The sequence below is a fragment of the Nothoprocta perdicaria genome, unplaced genomic scaffold (assembly GCF_003342845.1).
Source record: "Nothoprocta perdicaria isolate Ctin4 unplaced genomic scaffold, notPer1 scaffold_14, whole genome shotgun sequence".
NCBI classification, from domain to species: Eukaryota; Metazoa; Chordata; class Aves; order Tinamiformes; family Tinamidae; genus Nothoprocta; species Nothoprocta perdicaria.
In genome coordinates, this window is record NW_020454538.1 from 2,472,135 (window position 1) to 2,492,178 (window position 20,044).

Genomic DNA, 20,044 nt, shown 5'->3' on the forward strand with positions numbered 1-20,044 from the left:
AAAAATGGATTGGGGAGAGCGTAGAAAGCAAACACAGAGGGATCAGAAGAGAACCAGGAGCCACTGAATTGATCCCAACAAACCTCCTGTTACGTGTGTAGCTCTCTTCTGCTCATGTGCTCAGTGCCCTTTGAGCAGTGAGCAAGAATTACCAGTTTGCTGTCTCTGCAAGTAAAGGCAAGGTTCGAGAAAGGCCATCTCCTCAACGCCAAACTGCAGCTCCATCTTCATCCCAGGTACAACTTTCTCTTGGAATTTCTCTTCAGATCCTAGACAGGAATGTTACGAGTGCCTGATGGATTAGACAACTAGCAATACTCTTCTCAACTAAGGTACTCATTTCAATAAGTACAGGAGTTTAAGTATCTCTGTTTAGCCTAACAAGTTAACACTCACACCCAGAAAATCCATTTTGAAGATTATATATCTATATAATATATAGATATATTTTTTTATATATTATATATATATATAAAAGAGAGAGACTATCTTTGGTAAAAGATTCTGCTTAATAAGCAAGGCACATTTTTCCACCTACCTCTTCCAGCAGGTGTTCCAGATAACAGAATTTGATAGCCAGCCAACAGCCAACTGACTAGTCTAAGCTATCTCTAAGGAATCTGCTAAAGGTCAGCAGCCTTACGTAACATTAAGGCTTAAGTCCCTACAGTGGCACATACACATACAAGTATGTTTTAGGTGCTCGCAGGGGAAGTCAGAAGATGGTGCTAAAGAACAAATATGCAAGTGTAGGTAGTAATACTTGATATTTTTTGCATGTTACCAGCACTGTTATCCACAGAACATAATTAATATGAAATGAAGCTAAAGAGTCATAAGCACACATCCATTTATTTTCCAGCAACATCCCATACAAAAAAAAAGGCAATAGAAACAACTGCTTTCAGCAGAAAGTCTGTACAGTGTTATCATTTACAACAGTTTTACATTTTAAAATCAGCAAATTAAAAAGACTTGAGCACTGTTCTTTAGCATCTTGTTTTCTCAACAGCTTTAAGAGATCATGACTATTTACAGACTTCCCAGGCTACTGCTTCTTCTATTACTGCTATTCAAGCTTTACCATATGAACTCCAGATTCTTTAAGTATTTACTTTCCCATTGTTTCAAAAGCCTTTTTTTTTTTTTTTTTGCAAATTAAAAATAACCTGCTCTTACTTAAGAAATGCTCTTAAATTTAACTGCAGTGGCCCTGTTTACTAGTAAAAATAATCAGCATGGTTCAGCTACCACCTGCATTACCTACAGATACATTTTTTTTTAAATAGAGACAAACGAAAAAGCAAAGTGATATAGAGTCAAAAACATCTCTCTACTTTGCTCTTAATGTGTAGGTGGCAACTGGAGTTACAAACAACAATGTGGAAAAAACACGAGATCTTACTGAACTATTTATAATCAGCTGAGGACAGCATTGCCTTTGGCTATTTCTCTAGGCAAATGTTGAAATGTTTTTATAAAAAAAAAAGTTGAAATGTTTTATAAAAAAAATCTGATATACATAAATTAGAAGTTAAAAAGTCACACAACTTAATTCTATTTTTACATAGGTTTGGTCCAGAGGATACACAGACCAGCCACAGCTTAGAGGAACAGTCTAACTTTGCTTGGGCTCTCATACAATTAACAGGTAGAAAACAGCCCGCTGTTTAATCAGGCTAACCTCTCAAATTTAAAAGAAACTTCCTCTAAAACAATTTGCCCAAGACTATTTAACTCACAGTATTGAAATCTTTAAGTGGCTCACTCAAACATGCTTCTAAGTCAAATTCACCTTCTGCTTGATAGTCGATGTGTCTGACTTTTGTGGGAGTGCCAGAATAAGTTTCCTGGAAAGTAAAGTCAGTGAAAAATTAGTCAAATGCAACTTAGTTGCACAACAACATCTTTTGCTTCTGTACCTCATTTATCCCTCTCTAACAGAGGCTTATGAACACTTTAAATATCACTTTTTAAATATCACAAACAATACTTAAAGTAAAAAAAAGTGAAGAGTTTAAATGAATGCTTCTCTCTCCATCCAACTATTTCTTAAGATTTTCAATATATGTTCAAAGTATTCAGATACTGAAATATTATACATAGTAAATATTCAGGAGAGCAACCCATTAAAAAAAACTACTGAATTTCTATGGAGGCTCACAGTTCAACTGTGCAAAAGGTTTCCTGGATATAAAAATAGCCCGCTTCAAGAAGTTGGACTGAATTATGTCCTGTTTTAACATCAGGCATCACAATCTTTATAGCAAGTGTTTCCTCTTTAGACTGCAGGTCACAAGTGGCATGTCACAGAATCACAGAATGTTCAAGGTTGGCAGGGACCTCTAGAGATCATCTAGTCCAACCTCCCTGCTCAAGCAGGGACAAAGGCATGCTTTAAACACACGGAAATATTCTCTTTTGTAGGCTACAAAGATTGAGGTATCTCATCTCAGCAGATCATGCAAGTTCTCCCTGAACTAGAGACAAACACTGGCCATAGAGGAAAACAGCAGTTCCTCTGCAACTTAAATCACTCAGCTGTATACACAGTCTCTACCCACATCTGGCAGGTTACAGAGTCTTACATATTCAAGCTACTCTGGATATAATTATAAGTAATGGACTGGTTATTCAAAATATATTTATGCAAGTAGCAAATATTCTTACATAGTTATCTTGAGAACTTGTTTGTGATTCAGTAGAATTGCTTCCAATGGATTCCGTCTCCATCTCACCAAGATCAACAGGACTACTGTAAAATAATTCAAAAACATACAGCTTAGAACAAATTCTGTTTTCTCACAGTAACTTTGGTGCATTTTGTGGCTGTGGTTTTAGAACTGATAGCAGGACAAGAACAAAGAGACCTACAGAGATTACACAGACAGAGTTGACACATTGCTGAGACCAAACAGAACTCCAAGTCAACTAACACTTTTAAAACATCCAAAGATCAAATTGAAGCCTTGAGGCAAATACCCAATGCTCAAGTAATGCCTTAGTACAGAGGGTAGGTATGACGAAAAGAACCAGGAACTTACTTTCAGAGACAAGGCTAATTGCCTTCCAACATTAAATTAACACACACAATCAGACCCATCCCATCTGGGGGCAGCATTTCAACAGCAACATACACAGTTGCTAGTGTCTAGTGTCAAGCTAGAATAACAGCCGACTCCACGTTGGCTACAAATGAAAATTAACCAAAGCCTTTGGTTTTAGATCACATTGCTCCATAGGGACTTTAATTTTATCATGAGGGAAAACAAACAAAAACTTAACAACAAAAGTATTTTTTAATAGAGCCAGTTACATCTCTTTTCCCTCATTCTGTAGTGCCAGCTTATTTTATTTTATAATTTGCTTGATGAGGGCGTGGGGTTTTTTTTTGTTTTGTTTGTTTCCTACAGAGGAAAAAAAAGTCACATTTACATCTTCCAGGGTAAAAGATCACACTAATCTAGATTGTAAGCTCTCATAGCAATGTTTTTAATTTAATGCTACCCTGAGGTGATTTTACTAGTACTTCTCAGAAAGAAGAATTTATACCACTGCTCTTGGAATACTAAATGGCAAGAGCATACAGCATGTTCTCACACACTGTATTGTTATGAGCTCAATATTCATGAGTCAACTGAAAGTCTGGTAGCCAAACTGACCGGCAGGGCTTTCACCACAAATCGCTTTTCCCTCCTGAATTAGTCTTCAAACTGTTCGGAAAGGACCAGGCTGCCCTGCTAGTGTAGTCCATCCTTTATAGAGCACTGCAGTAGAACCTCTGGTTTCACTCTGGGGAAAGCTACTAAAGAGGGACACAGAGCCATGTCCTTGCAAGGACACCAGCTAAACCCAGTCCTACCAACTAGGACCAGACAAGTCTCCCAAGTCAGCTAACACCCATTCCGTCTGCAAGGGAGCTGAAGAGGACTAGATGGCACTAAATGTAGACAAAGGGCTAGTGAAAACATTTGTAAATACCCAGAATAGTGGATACATACATTTCTTGCAGATCACATCCTTCTTCAGTAGGTGGATCCCAGGAATGCAATGCCACTTTCCACAGTTTGATTTGCTGGTCCCATGACCTACGGCTGTACTTCTTAAATTTATTTGGCGTTCTGGGGTGAACTCCTGGTATACGATGGCATCTGCTCAGATGTTCAGAAAAATTAGTGCTTTTCACAGATATCAAACACCACACTTATCAAATAGCTTTAAACTCTAAAACTAGCTGTCTACTTAAGAGCCCAATTACAGAGCAGCATATTCTGAAAAAAGTAATATGACCTAGAGAGGAAAAAAAAAACTCCACAATTAGCACAAGTTCAGGCTTAAGTAAAAGATTATATTCACAGTTTAGGTTTTCCACCTTCTATTGGTTCAAATATAAATTATCTTAATTCTGAAAGCCTGAAAACTTCAGCATCTGGCTTCTGCATTTCATATGCCTTTCAAACCTAAGAGAAACAAGGCTGTTTTGCCTTTCAACTTAGTAAGGTTGAAGAGCTGACTGTGAAGTTTCATTTCTTCTAGTTGTCTATTGCAACTACAATACAAACACCTTTCGCTTTCATTTCTGCAGCACTTGTTTTTGCCCACACTAGTTTCAGTCATCTTGGGGAGAGGACAAAAGTCTTAGAACCAATTCTGCCTTCATTTGAATAGGCCTCAGATACCAAGAGTAGCCTGTTAATATACAAATATGCCATAGCTGTTTGTTATATGTAGTACACAGTTTTCTAGAATTCAAAACTTACCTAGGAACTTCTTTAATGTATCTATCATATGCAATGGTGTTTTTTCCATAGTTTATCTGTTTTTGTCTTCTCATCAAAACCACTTCATCTGTCTCAAGTTCTACTGTTACACTGGACTCCTTTGAGTCAGAACTAGAAAAAAAGTAGTGTGAATTTGAAAATATTAGAAAACAAAAGCTAGCCAAAGACAAAAGACAAGTTAAATTGAGACCACTGTCATGATTTTCCTCAACTAAGTTAGAAAATTCTTACCTTCCAGAGGAGGACTTTCTTTCTCTTGAAAATTCATTTATCAGGAGTTTTCTTCTGTATCTGCAAGAGTTCAAATCAAGTTTCTTAAGAGTATACACAAAAAGAAAATAAGATTCCCCCTCCAGCACACACATACATAGCTCACAGTTGATTACACTTTTCTATCACGCAATAATACCAAAGTCAACCCACAGACTATCAATACCTTCTCATTTAGGGAAACTGGAAAGATCTATTCGATAACCTCCCCAAGCTACTGTTCCCAAGTCTTCCCCCTAAAATTCTTTCCATAGTAACTATACTCACAAACAGCAATCGAGACAACACCACCGAAAGACAAAGAGATTTAGGAGAGGACAAAAGGGGGACATTCAGCAGTGCACATGAACTCTCCCAAGAGTCACTCTGTGGACCAGCCAAAGCTGGCCTAAAGCCAGCACTTGCTCTCTGTGGCCATCGGGCCTTCGTGAGTCTCTAAGCTTTGCTACAATCATGAGGTTAAATTCAGTACAGACTCTGCAAGACAAGTACCATTTGCCCTCTTTCTGTCACTTCATTTCCAATTGCACAGTACCTTGCAATTTCTTTGTTAACATTGGTCCTCATTTCATCTTCTTCCACTGCAGTTCCCCAGTCTGAACACCGTGAAAGGGATCCAGGGCCTTCTGGTGTTGTAAAACTGAGAAGAAAGCCTCTCTATTAAATTTTATTTTGTAGTATTTTCCCTCCACACTTACCTCCCCATTTTAGCTTAATAGTTATTTCTTATATTCATTTATAATGCTCTTTTGGGTGTGAGAATCTTACACAGTTCTATTAAAATAAACAAACCTCTTTGTAAGGCCTCATTTTGGGTTTGGAAGGAGTAGGAGGTGCATTTTTCTCCCCTTTTTCATCCTTTTTTTTGTTTTTCTTTCCTGTAAGTTTCCATACACATAGAAAGGTGCCAGTGTTTCAGGTAAAGTATCCTACAGCACTACACTGTGTACAGCAAATTGCACTGTACAAATGCTGCCCTTCAGAACACTGCACGTTGAACACCCTCGTAACTAATTTGCTCCCCTAGGTATTTTGAATCCACTAAAGGAGTTAAATATTTACCCTTTCGTGGTTGCAAAGTCATTAAGAGTGTGGGAGAAAAAAAAAAAAAAAAAAAACCACAGAAGTTGTACAGCTAATGAAATAAAACAATGGGATAGCAGCGGAACTATCTCGTGGGAAAACGTAATTTGAAGAACAGGCAAATGCACAAAATAGAAGTTCAGTCTGTAGGTCATAAGCTGAGCTTTGCTCTGCCTTTGCAAAGTGATCTGTCTTCACTGGAGTCTATGAGGGTCTCGAGCAGATTCAGACGGTTTCGGGGCCAAATCTCCTATCCCCTCCTAGCAAACACTGGCTGCCCGATTTCCCACTCTTAAATGCGTCTTGCAGTTTGGCTCCTCGCCCTCCCAAGGCAGGCGATAACTAAGGGGATGACTGAGTTCTCCTCAAAGCACTAACTCAAAACTGCGAGCTGCAAAACGGAGTGGTGCTTAAACCCCACCAGAGGGGCAGGAAAGCAGGGCTTAAGGCATTGACATTGACGTTGTGTTGTGCAACCTGGCCACTACAATGGAGGCTCCTGGTAAACACCAGTGATGGAGCATGAAATAGAAGAGAAGGGGATGAAGAATGTAGTGTTGGGTGTAAGAAATCACGGAGTGGTTGAGGTTGGAAGGGACCTCTGGAGATCACCCAGTCCAACGCCCTGCTCCAGCGGGGACACCCAGAGCACAGGACAGCATCCAGGTGGGTTTGGAAGGTCTCCAGGGCAGACCCCCCCAGCCTCCCCAGGCGGCCTCTTCAGTATTTAGCCAGTATTTACCCCGGGGACGTCAGCAGCGACATTCCCAGGGGCTGGGAGACCCGCGGACGCGGCGCCCCGCGCTCACCCACCTGTGGAGCCGCCCGTCCGCGGGCTCGCGCGCCTCCTCCCGCGTCCTCCGCCTGCCGTCCGCGCCGCGCTTCCTCCGCAGCGCGCAGCGGGGCGCGGCCTGCGGGCTGCCGGCACCAGGGGACACCGTGAGCACGCGGCGCGCCGCCACTCGCCAGGCCGCGACGGGCATGGCGGCAGCGCAACGGCGCGCGGGGACCGTTAGCGGCCGTTAACGGCCGCCGCGGCGTGCCCCACCCCGGCCCCCGGGCTCAGGAGAGGGGGAGAAAGGCGCTACCTGCCGTGCGGGCTCCGGTGGCGGAAGGACATGGTGCGGGGCCGGTGTGGAGCGGCGCGGGGCGAAGCGGAGAGCAGCGGGCGCCTTCCCGCCTCAGCTCCTTCGCATCTCCCGCCGCCGCCGCCGGCCCCGCCCCCGCCCCCGCCCCGCCTGCGCGGGACCAACCACCGCGCGCGCCCGCGCTGGGGGGGCGGCGCCTCCTCCCGCCGCGCCGCTCTGCGGCCGGGGGCCCCGCTCCCCCCCGCTGCTGCCGTGGTTCAGCCCGCGCGCCCCGGCCCCGCCCCGCGGGGCGTGTTGGCGGGAGAAGGCGGCGGTTTTGGCGCCAAGCCGGAGCGCGTGAAGGGCCTTGGCGCGAAACTGGGGTTCCTGCCGCTGGGAACACGGCTGGGCGCGGCCGGGGGCTGCTGGGCTGCGATTGCAGAGGCCGGCCGCTTCCCACGGACACGGCCAGATCCTGCTGATTCCGAAATGCCAGAATCCGGCACAGAACCCGCCAAACCGTCTTAGTGGTCATTCTGGAGTGGACTGGGCTAAAGGCTAAACAGGCTAAAACAATCCGTGAAGAGATGTCATGTTTTAGTAGTAAAAACTCACGCTAGTCACTCAAGTACAAGGCCCAGGAAATAAGACCCTTGGGAAGAAAACCACCACTCTGTTTCAGTCTTGTTCCTAAGATAAGCCATCTGGAGTGCCTGCCTTTTCTTTTTTTTTTTTTTTAATTATTTTGCTTGCTGGCCAAAGCACTGCAATGCAAAACAAGGTCCAGCTTTCCAAGTTTTCCACTTGTGAATGTAGTGACTATTTAAATTATCTCACTTTCACAAAACATATCTGTATTCTCCTTTTTTTAACCATATATACCTCAAAGACTCCTGCCAAGCGTGTATTTGGAAATCATTTTTTAGCTCTTAGCTTTTTTAACATACACTTACCTATTACTATTTACTATACTATATCTAGTATAATATAGTACACTATACTATAGTACTTACTATAATAGTATTACTACCTATCCACTATTACCTATTACTCCTCACGGACATTAGCAGCATTTTGAGAAGTGGTGAGAGAGGTGCAAGCCCCCTTCCACCCACTAGTGTATTTTCCCCCCCTCACAGCTTCTATGCAGGCTCAGTGCTTTTCTCCTCTGTGAGGATTGTTTTAGGATGTTTTTAGGGTGCCTTAGATGGGGCTGGCTCTGCACTCAACAAACCTTGAGCTGAGGAACATAGACAGAGCTGTTTACCTTTCTCCTCCCCTGCCTGGCTTTGCTGTAACTGCACCAGCTTACACAGCTCCTGCACAGCACCTGCATAAACATTTGTGCTTGTGCAGGAATGTTGCACATTCAAGCACTGATCCTTGCCCAGATGCTATTACAGAAAACAGGCATCTGGAAGTTCAGTAGAGGTTCAGCACCTCTACATGTCCAACTTCCCTAAAGCCTTGCACTGAATTAAGATAATTTAGAGACCATTTATCTGAATTCATGCAAGGCCTTAAGAGAGGATGGACCCAGACTGGAGGGCACACAGCACAGTTACCTTAACCCTGCTATTTGCAGGTTAAATTCAGCTTCTCAGCAGAACTGTTGTAACACAGAGTGGTGCAGGACAGTAACTAAGAGCCAGGTTTGTGTCCAGCCGCTACTGCAGACTCCCTTCAAGAGAAAAGCTCTTAGACTAACAGTACTACTAGAAATAAAAACATTTGTATGCCAGTACCTTCTGGATGAGTTTTTAAAAGGTTAGTTCTTTTGCATAAAGACAATATGCCAAAGATTTAAAAGAATTCTTTATTTACAAAGATCACATGACACATGGAAACACGCACACTGCAACAAGGCTCTATATATTACGTAAAATGTGCTGTACGGATCTGTTCCCTGTATGCACAAATTCCATGCTCTGAAGCAGAGACACACGAGGGAGCCACTGCTGTGCTAGGACATCAGTGCAGTCCATGTCTGGGCAGGACTGGATGGCACCCATGGGCCTGCACCTCTCCTCACCCTGCTGTAACTGGCTTGCTTTTCAGACAGAGGAGCTGCCCTCCGCCTCTCTTTGTGTAGCAGAATACAGAGCAAAAATGACATTCTACCGACAGGCAGCTCTAATGAGGCCTAGCATAATTCTGTTAAAGCAGCAGACCCTGGGAAAGGCCAGATCTGTGGTGGTGAACAGCAGTCACGCATTTCTGCGTGTACAGCAGCCCTTGGGGAACACAAGGTCCCACAGGCTGCCCAGGCTTTTACACAGCGTTTCCTGCATGTTTTGAAGTATTTACAACATGTCTAGAAATCCAGGCCAGGTTCAAGACTCTCTTGGCAGAGGTCTGAGCAATACAAGGTTAGGTTATGGTTTATGAGACACTGGGAGTAGTGCTGCAAAGCTGAATTACTGCAGTGAGAACCCCGCTGCTAACAGACACTTGTGCCTCAATACAGAATGTACTAAAAAGACTATAAAACTTTCTCTTAATATATGAATCTGGTCTAAACTCCACTGTAGCCACAGTACTCGCTCTGAGCACAATGCTAGAAAGATAAAACAAGGGTGACCAGAGCAGCCCTTAGCCAGGACACTCCAAACCCAAGAGCAGCTACCTGCAAGCCTGCAAATACTGCTGCTTTCCTCTATTTCTGTAGCAAACAGCTGCCACTGAATTCATCCTCCCCAATTTTCAGCAGCAGCGTAGTTCCCCAGTGAGCCTGTAACAGGCACAGAAGTAAAGTTCAAACATTCAAGCCGTACTGCTGCTCAAGCTACGCATCCCCTCAGAGGGCAATTTTGATAAACCTTTCCTTTTCTCTTGGTCTCACTAGGATTAGGCACATGTTAGCTTAATATACATTATACTAGAATGTAAAATAAACCAAGTGGATCAACACCCCATCCAAAACTAGTAGTTTGTCTTCAACAGTTGCAGGGAAGGGTGCAGTCACCTACATTCTTCTGAAGCAGTTCTTTAAGTCAGACTTAGAAATCTGGTCCAGGACAAGGAAAAAATGGCTCATCTCAGTGGATTAAGAGCTGACATCCTTCACTCTCAGTATTGCACCCATTTACCAGCATAACATTAGTGCACTGTAAGTAGCATCATCTCCAAATGGCAACAGCAGGATCCAAAAAACTGAAGTGGCCTTTAACAACACAACATACACAGCATCTGCCAACTCATAAAGCAGAAACATTCTCACAAAAGCTTTAGGGAACATCCTTAGCCCAGGCTTAATGAACCTCAAGTTTTACATTCGAGGCAAAGCTTACAGAAGTCTATCTATCCTTAAAGCTCTAGAGAAACCTAGAAGAGAGACATAACAACCTTTTATAAATATGATAGATTTAAACATTAAACAGCCACCCTCACCACCACATTACTGTCTCAAACTACTGTGTTATGGTAGTGAATGGAAGAGAGCACTGCATGTGGTGAGCTTACAGCACAGTATAAAAGACAAACCATATTATCTCTACTTCAGGAAGGGATATAAGGATCATTTAGAAAACATTACTTTCCACAGAAACAATTAGAGAAACATTACATAACTGATCCTGGGTAGATATGTGTCACAGTGAACTACTTGAGCCTTCCCAACTCCTCACATCATCTTTATCTAAACACCTTTACGAGTGCACAAAATATATTTTCTCTCAATTGCAATTAAGAAATTCTATCATATCACAAGTGTTTAAGCATTAAGGTTTTCCCAAACCTCTTTCAAGAAAAATCAAATGGTAAACATCTCATCATTCTGAATGTAATAGCCACATTCCTTTTTCCTAGGAAATCAATTTTTTTTTTGTTTAATAAACAGGTCAAGGCTTTTCTATCACATAACCCACAAGCTAGTTTTCAAGCAACAGTTTCCTCCAAGTCAAAAAGCTCCTGCCACTTGAGAGTTAGTCATCTCTGAAAACAGACACAGAAACTGCCACCCTCCCTCTATATACTGATCTTCACATGCCCAGAAATGGATGCTTCACTCCACAGAGAAGTTAAATTCACTCTCTACACTCAACTTGTCACAGAGATAGTTTTCCAGTTAGAACAAGTGACTGCACCCACCAAGTACATACACCCCTTATTCAGACCTTACATAGAACAAACCTACTGACTGCCCAAAAGACTAGAAATTCTCTCTGAACTGTGATGTAGAAGCATGTTCCTCTTACCTGCACAATTCACCTTGTGTTGATGACATATACGCTGATTGTCAGTCTCTTCCTCTTTCCATGCAGAAGTTGAGACTGCACCAGTCTTCCAAGGCTTGATCTGTTGATCCCAGAATATATCCCTAGCCTTCAAATCATTGTGTCACAGGAGAAAGTCCCTCTTCTTTGATACTTCTATATACAAAGGCTGGATATTTAAAATACTGAATTAGCACTTTAGAAATGATAACTCATATTGTCTTATAGTAGTAAAGAATTCCGTTTAAAAGGGTATCAATAAAGCTAACAGAAAAACTGCTATTAACACAAATTTTTAGTAGAGTCCTATCTTTCATTTCTACTACCACTTGACAATACTTATCTATACTAGTTCTGTGCCAAATTTTTATTTGGCTTTATTATTCTAAGATGACTGTGGAAAAAAAAATACAACATACTCACAATATTTCAGACTCTGCATTAGATCACCAAAGATCTAATTGAATCACATGAAAGATTACCTTTGTCAATAATGGATATTTGACTCAAAATACTATCTATCTTAATAATGGATCAAATGAATCTCAAAGTTTACTATCCCCAAAATAATGTTTGAGTATTATTGCAAATGCATAATTATGACTTCATACAAAACACTAAAGGCAGAAAAGATGCTCCTGAAACAGCTTAAAAAAACAAAGCATTATAAAATGCAAATATTATGCTTGCTGGTTGAACAGATAAACATTCCAATTTTACTAAGTAGTAGTGCCTAATTAAAAGATGTAATACATTAAAGGCAAAAAGATGAGAAAAAATATTGATCATAAGAGAAGCTCTGATCTGCATGAATTGAATATTAAGAATTAGATTGTGTTGATGGACTATTGTAACAGAACAGACAAGGTGAATACACATTATGAACTAACCTTGCAATTTATATTTTTTTCCTTATTATCTCCTCTTCAACACCTCCATTTTCCCATTCCCTCTCAAGGTATTCTGATTGATGTCCTTCCAATAAATTGCTGCAAAGTTTAAGCCTACAAATGGAAAATATATATATACACACACACACACACACACACACACACTCCTTTTGTATCTCTGTTTCCATTCACCAAGTAGTTGATTTGTTACGATAAACCTTTTTATATAAAAACAGTCTGTGTTAAATAGTATCTTGTAACTCTATTTTATAAGACTGCCTATAGTTCGCAATGACAGAACATTGAAGACAAAACTTTATCCCACAGCAAACACTGGCAAAAACACTCCTAATAAAAGCAGTAGAGAGAGAGATACACACCTAATAAAACCTGGTCTTGAAATACAGTAATAAAATGACACATTTCTATCAAAAAAAGTCCTAATATGCAGGGTTTTATACCTCTCTAGCCTGCAGTCTGAGTCTCTGCATGTTCTGCTATCCTGCAAAAGGCTGGATTTTTTCTGTTCTTGATCATTCCATCCTGAAGAACAACTGGCTGGAACCTGGTCACTGCACAAAAACAAATAACCACCTCTGTAGTCAGCTACAAAACAGCTTTATCTCTGAGGAAACAAAGACAAGAAGTTTTCAGGTGCTAAGGCTTAGCAAGCAGGAGGCATTAACAGTCACTGGCAACAGCCTTCCCTAAGATAAGAAAAAGTGAAAGCAGCACAGCATCTTGCAGGATTAGCTAAAAGCAGAAGCTGCAGGGAAGAGCAGAAGGGAGCCATACTGTTCCTCAGACTAGTCTCAAAAACAACCAAACCAACCAAATGCTGCAGGAAGCACTGGGGAAAAGGAAAACAGTACAAAAAAAAAAAACAGGAAGGTTAAAATAGGCCAAGGGAAGCTTCACAACACAAGCATTACATAGATTACCACCACAGTATTTACCTTACTTCTATATCATGCTGTATTGTCATTATTTCATCATTTTCACATGAGGTTCCCCACTCGGAACACCTTGAAAAAGCTTCCTGGTCTCCTGATTCTGTAAGACTAGACAGGAAGAAAAAAAGGTTTAAAATTACTAATCTTTTTGTTCCTCATTAACTCTTCTGGGGAGATGAGAGCTACGGAGAAAGGGCAGGAAAAAAATTCACACCTATATATTTTTGCTAAAGTTCTTAACAACAGGCTACTAATCCTCCCAGAAAACATTTTTCGCTTCACAATTTTGACAGCACTATATATACAATTAACCTGTGCCTCTTCAACATAGTTAGTCTGTCATTTCCCATTTAAGGATTACTTTTTACGTTGTAGTTATAAAAAAGGAGATTTTCTTCATCTTTGTAAGCATTCATCACTGCAGTTATTCTGGCATAGTTTCCTTTCCTCATCAGGATGTAAATATATTCAGACTAAAATCACTAACCAATAGAGGAACTGGAGAAGTGATAAGTCCCTGTAACATTCCAAAGTCCATTCAAAACGTGGTCTCCCATATACAGAATCTTTACATACCCTTCCAGCGTGTGGCACATATGCACAAAATGGTTTTTGCCTTTTATGCCTGTAGAGGAGTTAGGACTGTTCCGTTTTCTGCGTTTCCATACTGGAGAGGAGTCGGGAGAACAGAGGCTGCAAAAATAATACAAGGATGTTAAACACAAAATTTTCTTCCCTCATCTGTGTTTAAATTCCTATTACAGTTCTGTAAAATAAGGACACATACAACACAAGAGGAACTTTTCCCCTAAAGCAGGGCACACAAGTTAGAGCAAAAGGTGCAACTCTGAAAACACTCAAGTTTTGAAAACATTTGACTACTCTGAAAACTCAGGTAAGTCATAACTGCCAGTGAAACTCCATCGAGCTCGGAAGCAGAGACACTTCCAGCCCCACAACCACAGCCCCTTAACTTAGGATCAACAGTCTTGCTTCCAAGGGAGAGAGAGCCTATTTTCAGCATTTGCCAACTTCGGTTAAAGACACCTCGCTACCACACTACAAAGAGAGACAAGCTGGAAGAACATTTCCTTTTTCTACTATTAATAATTCAGATCTGTAATGCTGGTACTTTTGCACATTTGGTGCTTTGTACCAGAGATGGATTATGTTCAGTAGCAGAAGTGCTAAATGGGGAAAGAACTGCTCCCTCATTAAATATGTGCATTGAATTATCTCAATCAATTACAAAACTCAATTTCATACCTTTCTGGTGTATAATCTGTCTCTCTACATTGGTCTTCACAATCATTTCTCTTCTGCTTTTCATCAAATACCAGACAGTCAGAGTCATCCTGATCTCTGTAGACCTGTTCTTGGGAACTACTCGAAGGTTCTGTATTACTAAAAATGGAGAAAAAAATATTAAATGCTATCTACCTAGCTTATCACTCCCATCAGAAGAGAGCTAATCTGCAGCAATTAGTACACAGGTGGCACAAATGATTACAACCTCCACTACAGAGGACAACACAACTACAGCTAGTGACACAATACAGTTACTGTCCCAGAAATTCCATTCAGTCTTCTCCTCCCAATTCTGTTAAGTATTAGGTGTCAGTTATTGAAGCTCACCCTGTTACATAAACCTGAAAAGCTTTTTTTTTTTTTGAAAATCAGAAGTCTTTCCAACATGAATACAACTGCCACTATCTTCTGGAGAAGATGTAAAATCCTTCCAATCTTAAACTCTTAAACTCAACAGGTAATTATTAAAGGAGCAGGGTGGTTCTACTGCAATCAGAAATAAGTATCTACTGTCTTAACTATTGGGAAGATGGAAAGATTATGAAGACCAAGAATCAGTATTCAACAAGTTTATATTTATTGCTGTCCCTTCTCAGAAAAATAATTTTCTCTTGAATTGGCCAGTGCAAACACACAGGGAATGGAACGTACCACTGCAGAGAGGCCACATGCTCTCCTCCCTGAAGTACCTTACAGGGAGTGAATTTATACTAAACATTAAGAAAATTCTGAAGGCTAACAGAACGGGAAGGGGAAAATGTGACACCAGAAACGACTGAATGTGACTCTCTTTTCTGGACCTGAGTCCAATTCCCTGTTTTGCTCCCAGTAAGGAATGTTGTAGTGGAAATACAGAGCCGTGCTGTGAAGCAACAGAGCATCATTAACTAATTCACCCATACACACACTGGCTGCAGATCCCAGCTTTCTTCTTGAGGAGGATCCCAGGCGTGCAGTGCTATCTTCCACAGCCTGATCTGCTGGTCCCAGGATCTACGGCTGTACTTCTTAAATTTGTTGGGAGTTCTAGGGTGGACTCCTGGTATTCGTTGATTCCTGTTTTTATTAAAAAACAAGGTACATTTTAGTACATAATTTTCTTTCTTCAGAAGAATCCTCAGTCTATCAGATTAAGCAAGCATCAGTGGGCTAATAAAAAGAAAATACTCCTCTGTTAAAAGTTTAATGTTCTAGAGTATACCTATCTTAGTTGTCAGAAAGGGAAACACATGAGCCACAACTAACAATAGCTGGAGATTCACTAAAACCGTATCTGCGGTACCAAATAATCCTGTGCTTACAGCCATACCATACTGGAGTAGGTGCTGGTTGAGTCAATCCTCATTCAAAACAATCACTTGCCAACATGAATTAACTTCATATTAGTCTAGTAGCACATACTTACCAAAAATTTAACAGGGAACCAACCAAGGTAGAATTTATTTAAAACAAGCTTACTACCAACAACGACAGTACTTAAAGTACTTAAAGCATTGAGCTTTAAAGCTGCTTCAGTGAAGAAGAGTATTCCCTTCCCCTCCCCTCTTTTTTTTTTTTTTAAACAAAAGTATTCAAGTTTTACTTATTTAACGTGACTAAGCCATAGGCTGATCCCACACTTATGTCAAGAACAAATAAGGATTTACATGGAAACTTGCAACACACCATACAACTTACTTGGGAACTTCTTTAATGTATCTGTCATAGGCAAGCGTGTTCTTTCCAAAATTAATCTGTTTTTGCCTTCTCCTTAGGACCACCTCATCGGTTTCCCTTTCCACTGGATTAGGGGAATCGTTTGACACGGAACTTTAAATGAAAAACAGTTAGCATCAAGTTAGTAGTGTCACAGTAAGTTATGTACACACATGCTCTGATAGATGGTAGGGACCCGTTCACAGAGGTGATGGTAACGCTAATCAAATGCGCCACTAGAACTGATCAGACTTTCCAAGTTCATCTAATTGCTCCGGTTTGTTCCAAGTTATCATGTATCTAAGGATATCAGTAGTACAGCTGCTTAACTAGAGGTTCATGGATCATTCTGTAACAAAATGGTAGACTTCTGCATATGTGTAACAATCTAATATTTTTTAAAAAAAGGCGAACAGAACTACACAAGACAAAACTCAACACAAACAACACAGAGATGGATAACACAGAAGATTAGCTTGAAGGATCCTATAGCCGTTTCTCTCTCTAGGTCTGAATGTTGCTTTTCACTCTTCCTTTCATTCTCCAATTTGTCTTATGCAAAGCTGTAATGAATATGCAATCAGTGACTGCACAAACAACTTTTAAGATAACATAAAAAGTCTCTGTGCTTTCTCTCCTTCAAGTTTCCTTCAGGGATGAAATGAAACAGTTCAGACAATTTAACAGTGAGGAACAGTGACAAGAGAGAGAGGCCAAGATTTAGGATAGCTCCCTCTTGCCCAAGGTGTTTCAAATCTTCATTAATGTATGTAAAGCAGCTGGAAGTCATCAGACAGCTGTTAATAAAATCAAAGTACCTGTTTAATAATTACATAATACTCACTTGGTCATTTTTTTATTTGATGTCCTCATGGTTTTGCCTTCTTCGATTCTACTTTCCCAGTCCGAGCAACTTGAAAGAGGCTTAGAGTATTCTGATATTGGAGAGCTGGAAAATAATTAGATCTCTACCTGAAGATTTGTTGTTCACAAGTTAACTTTGAAACTTCAATATTATCATGCAGTTTTACAAAGAAGAAAGCTAGTGCAGTCTAGCAAGCTGCCATTATCCACAGCTGGCCATGGGAGTGCTCCTGTTCCATTTCACTGCACAGACAAACTTTTTTTTTTTTTTTTAAATTAAAGAAATCTGAGCTTCAGTCACCTTTGGCAATGACGTAAGGTAACAATCAGTTCTACTTTGCAGGAAAAGAAAGCGATCGTGCAGTGAAATTCATATCAGAGCCACAGAGCTGATAGCCTCTAAAAATATTGCCAGCTCAAACAACACACATACTGCTCTCCACTTATGAAGCTTTTTTTTCTCCCAATACCTCAATTCTACCACAGAGCACAATACTTGAAATTACCCAGAAAAACAAACAAACCAAAAAGCAGTCTAAACACTGCAGCCAGTGATGAGCAAAGCACATTGCAAAGGACAGCTAAGACACTATATGAAATAAAAGCATCCTGTCAAGTGAGCAAAGCTAGTATTTCATCTGAAATCACTAACATGTCACATCTTCCCAAAAGGCAATTTCAATGATATTACATTAAGCAAAAACATAGAGCACCACTCATATTGAATGGAATGAGTATATTGACCGAGGAAACAAGTATCACACTTTGCACACAGATAAACATATACCCACAAAGCAGAAAAGTTACCAATATATTTTTTTCCCCAGGGACATTTTCTAATAAAGATTTCAGCGGCAAAGGGTTTCTACCTGCTGTCCCAGTATATAACACAGGTACTCCCTTTCAGGCAGAACACTTGCTAATTTATTTATGTAAATTTTAGTTACCCAAACTGTACGGTCTACCCTCATGTAATGAGGATATCATGCACTAATTCTGTATTCCATACCATTGTAAGAAGTTCATTTGATCATATCCAAAGTTTTCTTGGATTCCTAAAGAAAGGAGCCACTTCACAATACAGCAAAGATTCAAACAAACTTCACGTTTATTCCTCACCATCCCACTTCATCATCTAAATGTCTAGACAGATCCTCATCAAACACTAAAGAATCTGAACCATTCCAGTTTCCCCATTTCTGCTCTGGAAAGCAGCAGTGTGGAGGCTGTGTAGAACCACAAAACAGTAATTTTCACTTGCAAGTCAGTCAAAACAAACATGACAACTTATATACTGTCCTTTGTCATTACAAAATGCTGATTCGTTTGGCTTACAGATAGATGATCTGCATCAGATTACAGCCTACTCAAGGAACACTAGTTTAGTAGAGGGATTGGCCAACTCAATCGCCAAGAAAGGTGCCCAATTAATGCAATCAAGGCAGCTGAACTATAATCCGTTAATTTTTAGTTAACAACAAAAACACCCTTCCTCTGTTTGGGATCCTGAAGGGGTTGGGGGGACTGAGGGCCCTACAGCCCCGACACACGTTCAGCACCCAGCCTGCAGGGCAGCGGGTCACATACCCGCAGCACTCAACGTTTACACAAGGCGAACGCAGGGCAGGGTCACCACGCAGGATATCTCGTGTCTAAGGGCACAGCAGCGGGGTTAATGCTCAAGCACGAACACTTTCAGACGGTAAATTCCTTACCGGGGACGGCTATGGGGAAGGCGACAGCGCGGTGCAAACACAGGGGCAGCAGGATTACTTCGCAATCAGGAGTTGGCTACATTGCCCTTGGCTTCCTCCTCCTTGGCAGTTCCTTAATTTATACTTGACATATAATTTATATATGTCAGGAGATTAAATAGCACACCTTCAGCTTTTACTAATCCCCGGCTTCTAGAGCAAAGCCCGCAGCGGCCGCGCAGCCACCACCCCCGGAGCGGATGAGCACCAAAACCGGCGCTTTTCAGCTCAGCAGCGTTTCTGCCCCGGCAGGACCCCAGCCCCTCCCCCCCGGGCAGGGGGCCCAGGCGTCCGGGAGCAGAGGGCAGTCTCCGCGCCCCGCCCCCGCAGCCGCCCGCCCTGTGGGAGCAACGCGGACCCCCCTCCGCGGCCCTTCCCCGCCTCCCTCCCTCCCGCAGCCCCGACCTGCGCAGCGCCGGCCGCCCCGCGGCGGGCCCCGCAACATGGCCGCGACGGGCGGCGCCGCCCGCCCAACATGGCTGCCCACCCCCCGCGGGAGGCAGCGCGCAGGCGCGGGACCCCTGCCGGCCGCGAGCTGCGCAGGCGCCGCGCGCATGCGCACAAGGGCACGTGGTGCGGGTGGGGTGCGCGCAGGGCAGCAGCGCACCCCGGACGGCGCCTTTTTATTTATGTATTTCATTTATTATTTTTATTATTATTAATATTATGTTTTTTTATTTATAATTTTTGAGTTATACGCGTAGATTATTCATGACTTCCTTCATTGGAGCGTCCCTTTGGTTTCTTGGGTCTGATTTCCACCCCCCTAGACTGTTGTCACAGTAAAAATTAAAAATGAAAACCAAAAGCCTCCCGTGCAATCAATTGTGCTTTTATTCACACAGCTTTAAAAGGAACTATATGTGTTCGTTAAGCCCTCTGCTTAAAGGCTCTCCAAATAAAAATCAGTTTTAAAATAGATAATTATTTGGGTAAAAAATGCTCTACACAAATAAACTCCGCAGGGTATCTTTGGAAGAAAGTTTCTCATAATGTTTGTCAGAGCATTAATACTCACTGCTCCTTAAATAGCTTTTATATATATAAATAAAAAGAAAAAAGTTGATTTTAAATATACATACACATACATATATTACATATGTGTGTGTATATATGTACACACATATGTATATACATATGTGTGTGTATATTTTTATATATATAT

General features: G+C 41.5%; 2 protein-coding genes across 6 annotated transcripts; both read right to left on the minus strand.

Moving 5' to 3' along the window:
• Positions 1–891: 891 nt before the first annotated feature.
• Positions 892–6,981, minus strand: SLBP (stem-loop binding protein). The gene is made up of 7 exons (XM_026034135.1): positions 6,948–6,981; positions 5,587–5,691; positions 5,013–5,072; positions 4,761–4,892; positions 4,002–4,151; positions 2,671–2,755; positions 892–1,850 (listed from the first exon to the last, which is right to left on the minus strand). Exons 2-7 carry the CDS (start codon positions 5,616–5,618, stop codon positions 1,734–1,736), a joined length of 576 nt encoding a protein of 191 aa, XP_025889920.1. The 5' UTR covers positions 5,619–5,691; positions 6,948–6,981; the 3' UTR covers positions 892–1,733.
• Positions 6,982–9,007: 2,026 nt separating this feature from the next.
• LOC112943052 (histone RNA hairpin-binding protein-like) lies at positions 9,008–18,959 on the minus strand. 5 transcript variants are annotated; one of them, XR_003248517.1, is made up of 12 exons: positions 18,841–18,959; positions 18,135–18,180; positions 17,106–17,210; positions 16,244–16,375; positions 15,473–15,622; positions 14,525–14,662; positions 13,835–13,951; positions 13,262–13,366; positions 12,767–12,877; positions 12,306–12,404; positions 11,398–11,584; positions 9,008–10,525 (listed from the first exon to the last, which is right to left on the minus strand). XR_003248517.1 is itself a non-coding variant. In XM_026034149.1 (10 exons), the coding sequence occupies exons 2-10, from the start codon at positions 18,149–18,151 to the stop codon at positions 12,314–12,316; spliced, it is 981 nt and encodes a 326-aa protein (XP_025889934.1). In that variant the 5' UTR covers positions 18,152–18,180; positions 18,841–18,959; the 3' UTR covers positions 12,305–12,313. The 5 variants fall into 5 exon arrangements, 3 of the variants coding, with proteins under 3 accessions (XP_025889934.1, XP_025889933.1, XP_025889936.1); XR_003248516.1 differs by having other exon boundaries at positions 12,306–12,419; XM_026034149.1 differs by lacking the exons at positions 9,008–10,525; positions 11,398–11,584 and having other exon boundaries at positions 12,305–12,419.
• Positions 18,960–20,044: the final 1,085 nt, after the last annotated feature.